The sequence below is a fragment of the Pleurodeles waltl genome, chromosome 10 (assembly GCF_031143425.1).
Source record: "Pleurodeles waltl isolate 20211129_DDA chromosome 10, aPleWal1.hap1.20221129, whole genome shotgun sequence".
Lineage (NCBI taxonomy): Eukaryota > Metazoa > Chordata > Amphibia > Caudata > Salamandridae > Pleurodeles > Pleurodeles waltl.
This window is the reverse complement of record NC_090449.1, coordinates 310,220,700-310,236,737: the sequence shown is the minus strand read 5'-3', so window position 1 is coordinate 310,236,737 and position 16,038 is coordinate 310,220,700. Positions and strand designations below refer to the sequence as shown.

Sequence of the window (16,038 nt, the reverse complement as noted above, 5' to 3'; positions counted from 1 at the left end):
GACAATGCTGGGTGGTAGGAATTTTGTGGATTCCTGCAGATTCCGGAAGGTTCCATCACAAAAACATGGGAAAATGTGTGATTTCCAGCAAAGTTGGAGGTTTACAGGGGATTGAGGGTACAAAAATGGTGCGGGTGCATGTGAAACACACCACCCTGGAATCACCCAGATGTTTAGTTTTCAGATGTGTCTAGGTCTTGTGGATTTTTCTACATGGCAGCGTCCCAAAGTCCATAAAGTGCAGCCTTCACCATTCCAAGTGGGACGATTTTGAGAGTAAGCCAAGCTCTCATGGCCCAAATGTAAAACTAAAACCTAAAATAATCAAATGTCTTCTTGCTTGCTGTGGGATAAGATGTTTTAGAGTGCGGGGGAGAGCTGAAAGACTGCTACCCCCTTCAGTTGAGGTGGGGGCGTAACCAGGCCCATACTGGTTGGTAGCCACCACCCAAATATTAGTTTTTTAAAAATTCCCTGGCATCTAGTAGACTGTCTGCCCCCCCCGTCCCCCAGGGTGTGGATCAGGGGTAATTGCCCCATCTACACACTGGTGGGCGGAACAGCTTTGGCACCATTTATTTGGGGTGGGGGTATGGCCATACCCCCACCCTCTTATTTTTGAAAAAAAAAACTTACCTGGCCTCTGTTGGGCTTTCTGCCCCCCCCCCCCCCCTTGAGGGCAGATGGGCCTTCCAAAAATAGGCCCATCTGCCCCCAATGGGGGGCAGATATGGCCAACAGTAATATGCCCCCATGGGGAGCGACCCTCAAGGGGCTAGCCCACTAAAGAAAACACACATACACACACCAATCCCTGGTGCCTAAGTGGTTTCTGCCCCCATGGGGGCAGATTGGCGTAACAAAAATCAGCCGATCTGCCCCCAAGGGAGGCAGAAATGGTCTAAATACAATTTGACCCCCAGCGGAGCGACCCTTGACTAAGGGGTGGCTCCCCACCTCTAAAAAACAAAACAAAAAAGAAAAAACAATTTTTCTTTTATCCCTGGTGTCTAGAGGTTTCTGCCACACCTGGGGGCAGATTGGCCTAATAACAATAGGCCGATCTGCCCCCGGGGTAGAGCAGAAAAGGCCTAATATAAATTCCCCCCCCCCCCCCCTCTCCCCCAGGGAGCGACCCTTGCCTTAGGGGTCGCTCCCCACCTCTTAAAAAAAAAAAAAAATAGCAAACGTTTTTAGCCCTGGCGCCTAGAGGCTTCTGCCCCCCCTGGGGGCATCTGCCCTTGGGGCGGCAGAAAAGGCCTAAAATATATTCGCTCCCCTGGCGTGACATTGGCGCAAAAAAAAGATCCCCGGTGCCTAGTGGTTTCTGCCCCCCTTGGAGGCAGATTGACCTAAAATCGACCTATCTGCCCACAAAGGGGGCAGAAATGGTCTAAATACAATTTGCCCCCTGGGGAGCGACCCTTGCCTAATGGGTTGCTCCTAATCTCTGAAAAAACAAACAAACAAAAAAAAAAAACACCCCAAAAAAAATTGCCCTGGCACCTAGAGGTTTCTGCCCCCCCCCCCCCGGGGGCAGATCAGCCTAATACTTGGGGCACATTGACCTAAAATCGGCCGATCTGCCCTTAAGGGGGGAAGAAATGGCCTAAAATAAACTTGCCCCCAGAGGAACGACCCTTGCCTAAGGGGTCGCTCCCCTTGCGTGAAATTCACCCAAAAAAAAAAACTCCCTGGTGTCTAGTGGTTTCTGTCCCCCTTGGGGGCAGATTGGCCTCATAAAAATAGGCCAATCTGCCCCCAAGGGGGTCAGAAATACCCTAAATATAATTTTCCCCCTAGGGGAGCGACCCTTGCTTAAGGGGTCGCTCCCTTTATTTCAATTTCCTATAAAAAATAAATCCCTGGTGTCTAGTGGGCATTTTAGCAGCCGGATTGCTTCCCAATCCGTCTGCTAAAACGCTCAGAGTGACTTCAAAGGGAAGGAAATTCCTTTTCTTCCCTTTGAAGCCTCTCAGGCCTCCTCCACTTGATCGGAAGAGAAATGCTGAGCATTTCTCTTCCGATCAGCTTCCAGCGCGATGGGAGGAGGCCTCTGTGATAGTCAGCGCGCAATCGCTTTTTGACATCACGGGGTGGTCGGGGGGGCTGTCGGGGGTGGCGATGGGAGGAGGCCTCTGTGATAGTCAGCGCGCAATCGCTTGCTGACATTACAGGGGTCTCTGGGGTCGGGGGGGCTGTCGGGGGTCGACAGGGAAGGGCTTCCCCTTCCATCCCTGCCTTGGAGGGAACCCCACAGAGGAAGAGCTAGTGCTCCCTCTGGGCTTTGTGCCCAGGACGTAATGGTTACGTCCTGGGCACACAAGCACTGTGCCGCAGGACGTAACGATTACGTCCGCAGCACAGAAGGGGTTAATATGCTGCTTTTCGTGTGCCCGTCAGGAGGTACATTGTTGTTTACTTCAAGCGTGGATGAGGGTGACTGGGTGAGAGCTGCAAAGTTATTGGCTGTCTACTGTCCTGTTCTCGTACTAGTGCAGGCGTTTTGTCTCTGATCCCTTGCATCTGCCTCACCTTTCCATTGTGTTCTTACAGCCGTATGCTATCAATGGAGTTCTCACCCCACAGAGCAACGTGGATTTTGACCGGAGTCTGAGGCACAGGTAGGAGGTGGAGTTGGCTATTTTTTTACATTGCAATTAAACTTCTGTTTCGGTGGGTGACGTAAAGCTCCTGCTATTGTAGGAGACAAACTACTCCATCCCACACATGATCTCTCTCACTCTTTCTTGCTCTCGCGCTCTCCCGCCAACACTCTTGCTGTCTCTCTCCCCTCAAGATGATTCGATTGGGAAGCTATTTACTACCTTAGCGGCTGTCACAGGTACACAATGATGAATGCATTTAATCCGTTGAATTTCTTTTTTAAAAACTTTTTTTATTTTTTATTATGTCCTTGAAACCTTGGAGCAAAATAGTGGCACTGATGTCCAGAGTTTGTCTAAGTGGTAAAATGCTTTAAATGTGGATGAGGCAGTATTTTATGTGAAGCCAAACGGCTGTGATTGTCGAAATTGAGGTTTCACATTCATGAGTAGTGTGAAAGGGTGGTAGTATGGGTGATAAATGCTTTGAGCTTTATACAAGGGTTAAAAGAAAACCTCAGATTCTTGTTGATGTGGCATATTTCATTGACTAGGAGGGATTGAAACAGTTGGAAAGAAAATTTGGTGCAGAGGGCGAGCGAACAAAGAGCACCCTGTTGTTTTTTTTTGTTTTTTGTTTTTGCAGAATTGTCAGAATGCACGAACCTGAATTTCCAGATCAAGCTTTAGTGATGTACCTTGCCATACATTTCTGTATGCAAAGCCAGCTGTTTACAATAGTAATGTGTCAGTTAGCATTCAGCCTGGGAAAAGGGAAATCTAAACACGATCACCTCTCTGGTTCGTCACTCAGCCAACCTTTGACATCTTCTCCGCAGATGCTTACATCTGCTGGTTCATAGTATATTTTTAATACCTTATCCTTGTGCACAGTCCTCTACACTAGCTGTGACAAATTATATAACTCTGGAATATTTCTGTCTCAGACTCTCTTGGATATTGGTGGAACTCTGCCATTCCTGGAAATGAACCACAAGTAATTGTATACTTTATTTTGACGTAAGCTCACTCCATTTTCTAAGTAGCTACCTTCCATTGTTTGGATACACGTTTTGTGGTTCTAATACATATTCATGGTTGTGTAACTCACTGCAATATAAATACTCATTCATCATAATTATAAAGCTCCCTCTGATATCAATGAATAGTTTTTCCCTAAGATACAAACACTGCCTTATTTACAATATACATATCATGTAAAATCAAGTATTTTAAGGTGATAAGGGACCATAGTGCTAATAAATTTGAAGTATTGCACTCGGACGTCTGCTGAGTGCATGAGGGTGAAATTGCGGCACAGATTATGGCAAGAATTTTGCATCAGTTACCATAGATTCATCCATTGATGAATGACTGGAAGAAAGAGATTTGTACTTGAATATTAGATGTGAGTTTGAAAAGCAGAATATCTGGTTATTGTCAGCATAGAGGAGATATGAGAAGCCGAAGGAGGAAATTATATCACAGACCGCGTTAGTTTATAGAGGGAGCATAAAAAGTCAAATTCCGAGCCTTATGGAACACAGGAAGAGGAGTGGGTGTGTAGAAATCTTGGGATCCTAGGCAACTGCAAGTGAGAGGTTATAGTTATATGAATTGATCCAGGTGTGCACTGATGGAATGCTGGGTAAGTGATTAAATGAATGAGTAAGGATGGTGTTGAAGGCTGTGCAACCATGTCGAAGTAGGTGGTTTGGGTGGCAGTTAGTCATGATGAACAAAGATAAATGAGTCCGAGCTGCTTAAGTGGAATGATAGGTTGAAAAACCGAACTACTGGGTCGAGGAAATTTTTTTGTGTCTAAATATAATGAGGTGATTGAAGACCAATCTTTGTAATATTTTTGAAAAAAAGGAAGTTGAAATATTGGTCAGTAGTTCACGGGGAATGAGGAATTAGTGTTAGGGTTTTGATGAAAGGTAAGGCCACAGTCAATTTGAAGCATGTGGGAAATGTACCAGGAAGAGAGTGGTTGAAGAGAGGTAATGCATAGTGGGATGTTGGAAGTGAGCATAACGGTTTAACTATTAGACAACAGAAATGGTCAAATTGTGTGCATGAGTAATTACCATTTTTAATGAAAATGATGTGTTCAGGTGGTAAAATTGCTATGGATTAAGAGGTATGTCTGGTGGGTAATGAGTGTGTGGGTTTTTTGAGGGATATAGTTGCCCCAGTTTGATTGTCATGTACACTGTGCAGTTGAGATATTCTAGCCTTGTATAGAGTGTCAGGAAAAAATATCCTGTCACTTGGGTGCTGCAGCCTCAGATGAAAAGTAAAAAGTGATGATAGGAAGTGCTGGAGTTTATCTGAGCCACTGGTAATCCTTCTGTGTGCATGCCATCCCATCACTTTAAGGCCATTTGCCCCTTTAAACAAGTTGTCCAGCATCAGATGTAGCAGTCCATCCCAAACAACTAGACCATGAAACATTGAAGGAGAGCAAAAGTAATCCTAGACGTGTTTGGGACTTGTTGGGCCTCGTCACTGAAGTGGAGTTTTAGTATCGGTGGCAAAGCAAGTTGGTGACCCGTCGCTTGCCTCAGCACAAACATAAAATAAAGGAAATGCTTGAAAATGTTGATGCCTGAGTGCTCCCAAGACCATTTTTATTCTACTGCTTTGACTTATGCTGTTTAATTTATTTCTAGCAATCCTGCATGGGGTATACGGGACACAAATGTTCTGCAGCAGCAAGCTGAATTAAACGGGATGCGCCTGGAAAAAATGGTATGTTTCATTTGCAGGCTCAGCTGCTCCTGTAAAGATGGTGTTATGAGGGACTGCTTTATATCTTTTGTTTCTTCCTAACTAACTTGTAACTCAATTTCTGCTCTGCCTCTCCACCATCACAGTTCAACTGTTTGCTGATAGTTGTCTGCGTTTTAGGTACTACTAGTCAATTATAAACTCCTTAGGAAAATATTTTGACTAAGGTTTTCAGGTCTCCAAGAAGTTCTGAAAAGTTTGGATAGTTGCTTGGGGCAACTTACAATCATTTCTTACCAAGGTGGGTTGGTAGCAGGCGATCTTGGAAATCCATATCCTCTCTCTGAAACCCTCAGATATCAAACTTTGTTTGTAAAGATCACACCTGTATCCAAAAAAATGGAAGCAAGGGTCTAGCTTATTTACTTTCAAAATAAAATGTGGCCAAAAACATTTGCAACTTGAAAAAAGATGGACAAATCTTGCAGATAATGTTGGTAAACTCTTCATTTTTTAAAGACTGTTTTAAATATTATTTCTCTATAAGAAATCATTAAATAAAACATGTTTGATGCATGCCAGTATCTTAAGACATCGATGTAAGGAAATGCCTTCTTGGCATGGTTACCCCCTGACTTTTTGCCTTTGCTGATGCCAAGTTATGATTTGAAAGTGTGCTGAGGCCTGCTAACCAGGCCCCAGCACCAGTGTTCATTCCCTAACCTGTACCTTTGTTTCCACAATTGGCACACCCTGGCATCCAGGTAAGTCCCTTGTAACTGGTACCCCTGGTACCAAGGGCCCTGATGCCAGGGAAGGTCTCTAAGGGCTGCAGCATGTCTTATGCCACCCTTGGGACCCCTCACTCAGCACAGACGCACTGCTTGCCAGCTTGTGTGTGCTGGTGGGGATAAAATTACTAAGTCGACATGGCACTCCCCTCAGGGTGCCATGCCAACCTCACACTGCCTATAGGTATAGATAAGTCACCCCTCTAGCAGGCTTTAAAGCCCTAAGGCAGGGTGCACTATACCATAGGTGAGGGCATAAGTGCATGAGCACTATGCCCCTACAGTGTCTAAGCAAAACCTTAAACATTGTAAGTGCAGGGTAGCCATGAGTATATGGTCTGGGAGTCTGTCAGGCACGAACTCCACAGCACCATAATGGCTACACTGAAAACTGGGACATTTTGTATCAAACTTCTCAGCACAATAAATGCACACTGATGCCAGTGTACATTTTATTGTAAAATACACCCCAGAGGGCATCTTAGAGATGCCCCCTGAAACCATACCCGACTACCAGTGTGGGCTGACTAGTTTTAGCAGCCTGCCACACACCAGACATGTTGCTGGCCACATGGGGAGAGTGCCTTTGTCACTCTGTGGCTAGTAACAAAGCCTGTACTGGGTGGAGGTGCTTCTCCCCTCCCCTGCAGGAACTGTAACACCTGGCGGTGAGCCTCAAATCTCACCCCCTTTGTTACAGCACCCCAGGGCACTCCAGCTAGTGGAGTTGCCCGCCCCCTCCGGCCACAGCCCCACTTTTGGCGGAAAGGCCAGAGGAGATAATGAGAAAAACAAGGAGGAGTCACTGGCCAGTCAGGACAGCCCCTAAGGTGTCCTGAGCTGAGGTGACTGACTTTTAGAAATCCTCCATCTTGCAGATGGAGGATTCCCCCAATAGGATTATGTATGTGCCCCCCTCCCCTCAGGGAGGAGGCACAAAGAGGGTGTAGCCACCCTCAGGGCTAGTAGCCATTGGCTACTAACCCCCTAGACCTAAACACACCCCTAAATCGAGTATTTAGGGGCTCCCAGAACACATCAAGATAGATTCCTGCAACCTAAGATGAAGAAGGACTGCTGAGCTGAAAAACCTGCAGAGAAGATGGAGACACCAACTGCTTTGGCCCCAGCTCTACCGTCTCCCCACTTCAAAAGAACTGCTCCAGCGACGCGTTCCACAGGGTCCAGCGACCTCTGAAGCCTCAGAGGACTACCCTGCATTTAAAAGGACCAAGAACTCCCGAGGACAGCGGCTCTGCTCCAAGAAAGAAGCATCTTTGCAACAAAGAAGCAACTTTGAAAGAACACACGCTTCCCGCCGGAAGCGTGAGACTTTGCACTCTGCACCCGACGCCCCCGGCTCGACTTGTGGAGAACAAACACTACAGGGAGGACTCCCCGGCGACTGCAAACCCGTGAGCAGCCAGAGTTGACCCCCCCTGAGCCCCCACAGCGACGCCTGCAGAGGGAATCCAGAGGCTCCCCCTGACCGCGACTGCCTGCTTCGCCTGGTAAGGACACTGCACCCGCAGCCCCCAGGACCTGAAGGATCTGAACTCCAGTGCAGGAGCGACCCCCAGGTGGCCCTCTCCCTTGCCCAGGTGGTGGCTACCCCGAGGAGCTCCCCCCTTGCCTGCCTGCATCGCTGAAGAGACCCCTTGGTCTCCCATTGAACTCCATTGCAAACCTGACGCCTGTTTGCACACTGCACCCGGCCGCCCCGTGCCGCTGAGGGTGTACTTTTTGTGCTGACTTGTGTCCCCCTCGGTGCCCTACAAAACCCCCCTGGTCGGCCCTCTGAAGACGCGGGTACTTACCTGCCGGCAGACTGGAACCGGGGCACCCCCTTCTCCATTGAAGCCTATGTGTTTTGGGGCACCACTTTGACCTCTGCACCTGACCGGCCCTGAGATGCTGGTGTGGTAACTTTGGGGTTGCCCTGAACCCCCAACGGTGGGCTACCTTGGACCAAACTTTGAACCCCGTAGGTGGTTTACTTACCTACAAAATTGACAAACTCTTACCTCCTCCAGGAACTGTTGAAAATTGCCAGTGTCCAGTTTTAAAACAGCTTATTGCCATTTGTGTGAAAACTGTATATGCTATTTTGCTAATTCAAAGTTCCTAAGTGAAATACCTTTCATTTAAAGTATTGTTTGTAAATCTTGAACCTGTGGTTCTTAAAATAAACTAAGAAAATTTATTTTTCTATATAAAAACCTATTGGCCTGGAATTGTCTTTGAGTGTGTGTTCCTCAATTATTGCCTGTGTGTGTACAACAAATGCTTAACACAACCCTCTGATAAGCCTACTGCTCTACCACAAAATAGAGCATTAGAATTATCTCTTTTTGGCACTATCTGACCTCTAAGGGGAACCCTTGGACTCTGTGCATGCTATTTCTTACTTTGAAATAGTACATACAGAGCCAACTTCCTACAATGGAGAATGTTTTTAAAAACCGGCATGGACAACATGTAAAGCATGCATTGGTAAAACCAATAGATCAGCGTTTCATGAGCTAACGTGTTGTATTAGCACATTAGACTGAGACACACTGAGGGGAGCCAGCAAAAGCAGGCAGTGGCAACTATAATTGTAAGCAAACCCTGGTTTCTGCTGATGAACAAAAGAAGCCTAATTAAATATTGAAAAAAGCCTCTGAACAGAGACTCCCATGGAACCCAGCAAGGTAGACCTGTAGAGGTTTTTGCAGGGCCCGGGTCACACGCTTAAAGCGTGGCCCCTCTGGCCGCTTCGTTCTTAATATAGAACAAGCACTGGCAAGGCGCCATTAGGTCTGGGGTTAATTTGCTCATTCTTGCAGTGTAAGCAAATTAAAGCTGAGCAAAAGGCGAAACTCGGATCGTACTGAAGGCTTCCTTGCCTTCAATATAATTCTCTTTTTGTTTCTATGCTAGTTAAAGGTTCGATGGCAAGGGACTGTTCTTTATAATCATTCTTTAGTTTTTATGACTTAGCAAGAAAAGCACCATAATGCAGGCTCCCATACCCCTCCCCCCCCCCCCCCACATTCTTTTGACATAAAAACTAAGAGTACTGATTTCAAGGCAAGTCAGCCTCAGTATAGCCCATCTTTCATTTCTGTGAAACGGAACATAGTACCAAGTACCAGCTGCACTTATGAGAAGTCGCTGGGAAGGAATAGCAGGCGAGGGGACTATGGGGCACACAGGATGGCATGTGAAAAGAGCACTGAGGAGTGCACAGGCGAAAGAGGATGGAGCTGGAAGGAGCTACACAATGGTGGCAAGTGGAGGAAACTATGACAGCACTGAAAAAGAAGGGAGGGATGTGAGGGGGTCACAGAAAAGGAACTTAGTGAGACACACGAGGGTGCAGTAGGAGCTGACTGAGATGACTGTTATGAAGTAGTTCATCCTTCAGATCACTGCACTCGAGTGGTGGTGAAGTATACACCCAGTAGCAGTGAGTAAAAGATAAACACTCCCCAGAGAGGAGGAGCTAAGACGTAATGCCAAGGTCTAATGCAATGTCTAAAAGAGACAAGTTAGAAAAAACAATGAATGAAAGGGGCAGATGCAGAGGCCACTGTATTTATATTTTAATCAAAAGGTCTGTTCGTCTATGTGCTGTTAAAACAGAGACTTAAAACAAATGTCCTCAAGAAAAGAAAACGCAGCAGTTCTAGCATCTTTTGTCATCTACTAGTAGGTCATGGTAGATGCCTTGACCTAATACACAGTGCACACCTGCCTCAGAAGTCAAATTATGGATGCAGCAGACACAGGAGGACTATCAAAGTGTATGAATAGTTAGTTGTGTCCTTCTGAAATGCTGCTATTCCCTCGCTGCCTTTCAGCATAGTGTATCTTGATGAAATTCTGGTGTTGTCAAAGGACCTAGAAGAACATAGAAAGTTAATTTGAGATTTATTCCTGCATTTAAGAATTATATGCTCAGGGAGAAAACAAAATGGCTACCTGCCTCTTGGAATAGTTTTCAACTTGATGAATTTTCTGGATTCACATGTTGTGTGTTATTCTGGCATTTATTGGTTGGGTCTGGAATAGTTTCTTCATCCTCTGCCCCCACCCCCAAAAAAAAACAGTGTCATCGTTGACCACCATTTGGTTGTAAGTCTGTCCTCTGTGACATCAGACAGGCACCCCGGAAGTTACTGTGAGTAGTGGCCATCCTCAGATTCTTTCTTCCTCTTTGGTGACTTGTATATGACTTATGATATATTTGACCCTTTTGTCTCTTCCTGCTGTATTGTGGTCTTGCCTTTTCCCCGTTGTCATTTCAGGAAGCTGGTAGGTCACTTGTGAAACCAGAAAACTAATCAAGCTGCAAAACTACTCCTACTCATAAGTAACCATTTCTTTTGCAACGTTAATCCTTTTCTGGATGCACATGTTGTGCATTGATTGACAGGTGTTTTAGTCCTCTTTATCCAACCTCTGATTCCTGTGTATCTGAATGCCCACGTGTGGGAAGCTGGCTCTTTATATGGTATTCTAAAACAAATTACACTGTGTAGAGTCCAGTGGTTCCCTTACCAGTGGACAGGGGCTTGCTTGAGCAATTCCAAGGTGCTCTTTTAGGAGTAGTGTGGTCACGCAAGTTTAGGCTTATGAGAGAGGAGTATTAAACATCTGCAAATACACACAGTCAATAGATGACACACAACCCAATAAGGAGATACACACCAATTTACAAAAATAACAAGTATCTTTATATATATTTAGGCACCAGAATCAATACTATCGGTTGAGTACGTTTTGTAAGAGAAATACTTTTAGGTTTCAAAAGTCGACAGTGCATTTTTCAGACGTGGCAATGTTATCCTATGGAGGAAACACAAGCATTGCATACAGGTATAGTACTGTGACTCACGGACCAATCCCTTGGACTTAAGGTAATTATTAGGCAAGGGTCAGGGCCACACAACAGGTCACACTGGGCAGCACTAAGGCTGCCCGGTGCTGTGGTGTAGTACTGCGTTGGGTGCCCAATGTTAGTCAATGGGGATCGGTCTGGCTGGAAAGAAGCTGCAGGCAGAGACTGGAGGTGTACACCCACCTAGTCAAAGTGAACAAACAAGAGGACAAGTCCCAGGTGGTCTTTGTCTCTGGAGGGCCAAGGGACCACTTGGCACGATTGGCCCACTTCAGCTCCAGCTAGACGGTACAGGTGCAGTGGTGCTTTCATGTGGCGAGTTTTCAGCGGTCAAGAGTCCTCGCAGTTCTCTAGGGGTGCCTGCGTGATGCAGGGAAGCAGCTCTGCTGCGCCACTGGAGTTTCTGAGTCTTTGTTGAAGGCTGGCAGTCCTCCCGGGCTTTTGTTGGCACAACATCTTTCAGGACAAGTCGACTTTGGCGCAAGTCAGCAGGAACGGCTGTCAGGCCGGCAGGCTTTGGTTTTGCGGCTCTTGATTGTCCTTATTCGTAGGTCAGCAGGAATCAGATTTCCTGGTGCCAGGAGCTCCCCTAAATACTGAATTTTGGGGTATTTAGGGTAGTAGCCAATGGGATACTTACCCCTGAGGCCACTACGCCCCCAATAAGACCAATTCATGTGGGAAGTGGGCTAACGCTGTTCCAGAGTTCCTAACTCTGCCAACACCAAATGTCAGATTTCAAAATGTTGGGTCTACATCAGACAGCTCTCCTCCAGGAGGGCCTTGCCCGAGGGGTCGACACTCCTCTCTGAATACTAAATTTCCCACCTGTCCTGATGCCAAATGGGCCCTGAGGCATGGGGGGTCGGAATCTCACCTTTGAGTGAAGCCAGCTCTGCACACCAAGGGCAATGGGCTTCTTTGGATGGTATGCAGATTTTCAGGTCATTCTGTTGGGGGGGGGGGGGGGGGGTGCTAACACCTCTGCCAGAGCAGGCTTTTGTTCCTGTCTGCCCGATGGGAGTCCGAAACGTGTCTGTTGGTAGCAGAATAGTTAGAACTAGTCAGCCAGCACATGGATAAATGGTAGGTTTTTCAGGGGGCACCTCTAAGATGCCCTAAATCCATTACTGGCATCAGTGAGGGTTTATTAACACATGTTTGATACCAATATGTGAAGCCATTATGTAGCTGGGGAACTCGTATTGACCAGTGTCCAGCACATGTACTTAAAATGGCTTCTTTGTTCACTCACTATGTCTATGAATTGACTAGAGAAAGCAGGGGCATATCTGCTTGTGCAGATATGTCCTCACATGCAATACAGTGCACCCTGCCTTAGGGTTGTAAGGCCTTCTTAAGGGATGACCTACATATATTGCAACATATTTCAACAATACAACCCTTGGGTACCCTCTTTGGTACCCATGCCCTGAGGACCAGGGGTCACATTTACTTGGAACCTGTAGGGGGACAAAGGTATTGTCAACTGGGGGACAATTGCACACTTTTTAGGGAAAGAGATCTGGTATTGGGGACCTGGTTAGCAGGAACTCAGTGCACTTTGAGTCAAGATTGGATCATGTACCAGGCAAAAAGTGGGGGCGAGCATGTCAAAAAGCGACACTTTCCTAGTCCACACAGTAATTTTTTGTGAGGACGTGTATGAAGGACCAGTAAGATGCAATACAAAGGCGGTTTATGGGCACGTTTTCCCTTTTTCGTTTTGGAAGGTAGCCTGGGCTTTCGTGGTAATAGTTTTCCAGCTTTGTCTTAACATGTTTGGATTGTTTGATCACTCAATCGTGTAATTATTTCCTTGGTTAGTGGCATACCCTTGCTTACTCTTGCAAAGGAGATGAAGACTTGAGTTTGTCAGCTAGAAATAGTACATGAGTGTCCTTCTTATGTCCAAAGTTAGAAACGCCCATTCAGTTTGTGTTTTTGAGTACTGTAAGAAGGCCAGCAGTTGTATGGGTTGGTTTAGGTGGAACTGTGACACCAACTTAGGGAGGAACTGAAGGTTAGTTCTTGTCACTAACTTGCCCTTATGTATTTGTAGGTAGGGTTCTTGGGTGATGAACACTTGCAAGTCATTGACTCTTTACATATAGTGGTGATGGGTATTAGAAAGGCCTTTTTTTTTTAGGTTTGGGAGCTTGTGTTCTGCTTTGTGCATGGGATCAAAGGGTTCTATCTTCAGTTTAGTGAGTACTGTGTTTAAGTTCCACATTGGTATTGGTACATACTTTGGTGGAGTTATTTTCTTTGATCCTTCCTGGAATCTGTTTGGCTGTGCAAAGGTAAAGAAACAGTTCCCTGTTAGTGACCTGTTGTAGGCGACAGTGGTGGCTAGGTGAATCTTGAGTGATGCTTATGTTAGGCTGCTATCCAGGAGATAGGTAAGATACGTTAGTACTGTGTTGCCCTCTGTCCTTCCTTCTAATACATTCTGCTTCTTGCATCAATTTATATACCTGCTCCTCTTTGAGGTTTAGCATTTGCATGTACTTGGGGTCTTCCTGCTTCTGTGAGGATTTCCATTGTTCTCGATGGAAACTGTTGGTGGCTGAATTCTATGTTCTCTGGAGCTACACTGCTAGACTGAGATTAGATAGTTCTGGGTGACTTATCATTACTCTCTGTTTTTTTAGGAGGTCCTGTGTTGGGGTTAGGAGTATCCTCTCCTCCTGTGAGATCTCAAATACGTCTGAAAACCAGGTCTGCTGGCCCGCTGTGGGGCAGTGAGAATGGGGTCATATAGGAGTGCCTGCACTTACCTAGTGCCCTTGGTAACAGGCAAATCATTAGAAAGGCATATGCAACTGTCCCCAATCAGTCTATCAACAGGGCAGTCCCTGTGTGCCGGTGGTGTGGATTCCTGGATACAAAGTCTTGGCATTTAGCATTTTTTGAGCTTGCGAACAGGTCTGTTTGGGATGCCCTACCTCTTGAAAATGTTTGCCAGTGTTTCCTGCTTTTTTCCTATTCATGGGATGCCTTTTCTTGCCTGCTTAGTCTGTCAGTTTCGACGTTTAATACCCAGCAGAGGGTCGCACACTACCAGGGTTGTGTTTTTGAATTGTCCATTTACATAAGTCCTATGCTAGTTGCAACATTTGGAAAGATCTTGTTGGCCCTGTTTGTTGAGGTAGAAGATTGTAGCCCTGTTATCTGTCTGGATCAGCACTGTCTTTCCTTTTACCTGTGCCTGGAAGGCCTTCAGCGCTAGGAACACTGTCTTGAGTTTCAACAGGTTAATGTGTTTGACCGCCTCTGCTCTTTAAGTAGGTCCATGTGCACTCCTCGTTCTGTGTGGAATGTGTCTGTAGTGATGGTCACTTTAGGAGGTGGTAGCTTTAAGAATGTACGCATGCTAACGTGTTGCTGTTCCACCAGTTTATCTCCCTCTGAATCCTTCCTGTGGCAACAAGTAGATTCTTTCACCTCTGTATCTTGTGACCATCTCATGATCAGTCACTCCTGGATTGGCAGAATGTGTAGTTTGGCTTCCAATACGAGCTACATGCATGATGCCATCCTACTCATTAATTTCATTACTTTCCTCACTGTCTGAGACTAATCCTTCAGGTAGCAGCAAGTTTAACCTGTTGGTGCTGTTTCTGTCTTAGATTGTGAGTAGTCTGTTGCTGTCCTTCTGTTCAGTGTCGCTTCCCAGGACACCTTTTCTTGTTCTGAGTGTGGGGATGACTTTTCCTTGTTTATTAAGAACCCCAGTTTGTGCAGTGTTTAGATCATCATTTGTATATCTTGTAGACATTTGCACCTTAAGTTTGCCTTTACTAGCAGTCATCCTTGTATGCCTTGTCTTTTGAGGTGTTCGGCTACTGCTGCTAGGCATTTTGAGAACACCTCTTTGCAGATTTTATATGGAAGAGGGGCAACTGGACCTAGTAGTTCACTTTGTCCGTGAAGAATCTGAGTTACTGCTGGTGACTCTTATTTATTGGGAAGTGTAGGTAGGCATCTTTTAGATCTTTTGTGGTCATGTGTTCACCTTTCCTTGGCAGTTGAATGGCTTCTTGCAGCATTGCTATTATATGTACTTGTTTAGTTATCTGAAGTCCAGGATTGGCTTAACATCTGATCTTGCTTTGGCACTAGGAAGTGTGATGATTGAGTGTATTTTCCAGCAACCTTTTGTGGGATTATTTCTGTGGCTGGTTTTTTGATGAACTCTATCACCACCTGACATTTTTATGAGTTCCACTTTGGTGGTAGCAGAGTAGGGCTTTTAATGAGTTCTGTGCTGCAGCCGTGTTTTATTATATTCAATATCCATTTGTTTGAGTTGATTAGACCCTACTCCTGGAAGAATTTTCCTGTTTTACCCCAAAGATGTTTTGTGGGGAAGGGGTGGGGTCAAAGTGACACTTGCTTGTCAGTACGCTCCACCCCTTGTTTGGTTAGCCTTTCCCACTTGCCCTCTCATCAAAGGGCAATAATATGGGATACTGCCATTCTTGGCATTCTGTTTGTGTTGATTATCTGAGGGAATTCTATTGCTGAGAGGCTGTGCTATGTTGGGAGCCACCTCCTGGCTGCTGATTTTCTTTTCAACATGCTTTCCCCCTTGAAGGACCCATTGAACTGCAATGTACCTATTGCTTTTGCTGCCTATAGGAAACTGAGTTCTGGTTGCAGAAGCCCCTCTATCTACTTTTTTGCCTGGTTTTGGTGCAACTTTGACTGAAGTGCACTGGGTTCTTGCTAACCAGGTACCCAGTGTCCGGGTTCCTTCCCCCCCCAAAAAAGACCGCTAATCACATGATTCCCCCAAGTGACCAGGCCCTTATCACCTTTTTGTATGCTCCTACTACGGAGCATACAAAAAAGGTAAGTGGTACCTCTGGTACATAGGGCACAGGTACCAAAAAGGGTCCCTAAAACCTGCAGCTTCAATTGTGCCACTCTAAGGTACCCAGCACCAATCTCATACAGACTGCCACTGCAGACTGAGTGACAAGGTGGTCCAAAAAGTGAAAACACGACATGGCACACA

The 16,038-nt window shown here is 45.9% G+C and overlaps 1 protein-coding gene across 1 annotated transcript in view; it reads left to right on the top strand.

The window, feature by feature from the left end:
* The window catches only part of METTL26 (methyltransferase like 26), a 63,370-nt gene that overhangs the window by 34,342 nt on the left and 12,990 nt on the right, over nt 1-16,038 (top strand). The window contains exons 4-5 of the mRNA XM_069210488.1: nt 2,557-2,624; nt 5,282-5,360. Of these exons, the coding sequence (XP_069066589.1) occupies nt 2,557-2,624; nt 5,282-5,360 (147 nt within the window). The remainder of the gene's footprint in view (nt 1-2,556; nt 2,625-5,281; nt 5,361-16,038) is intronic.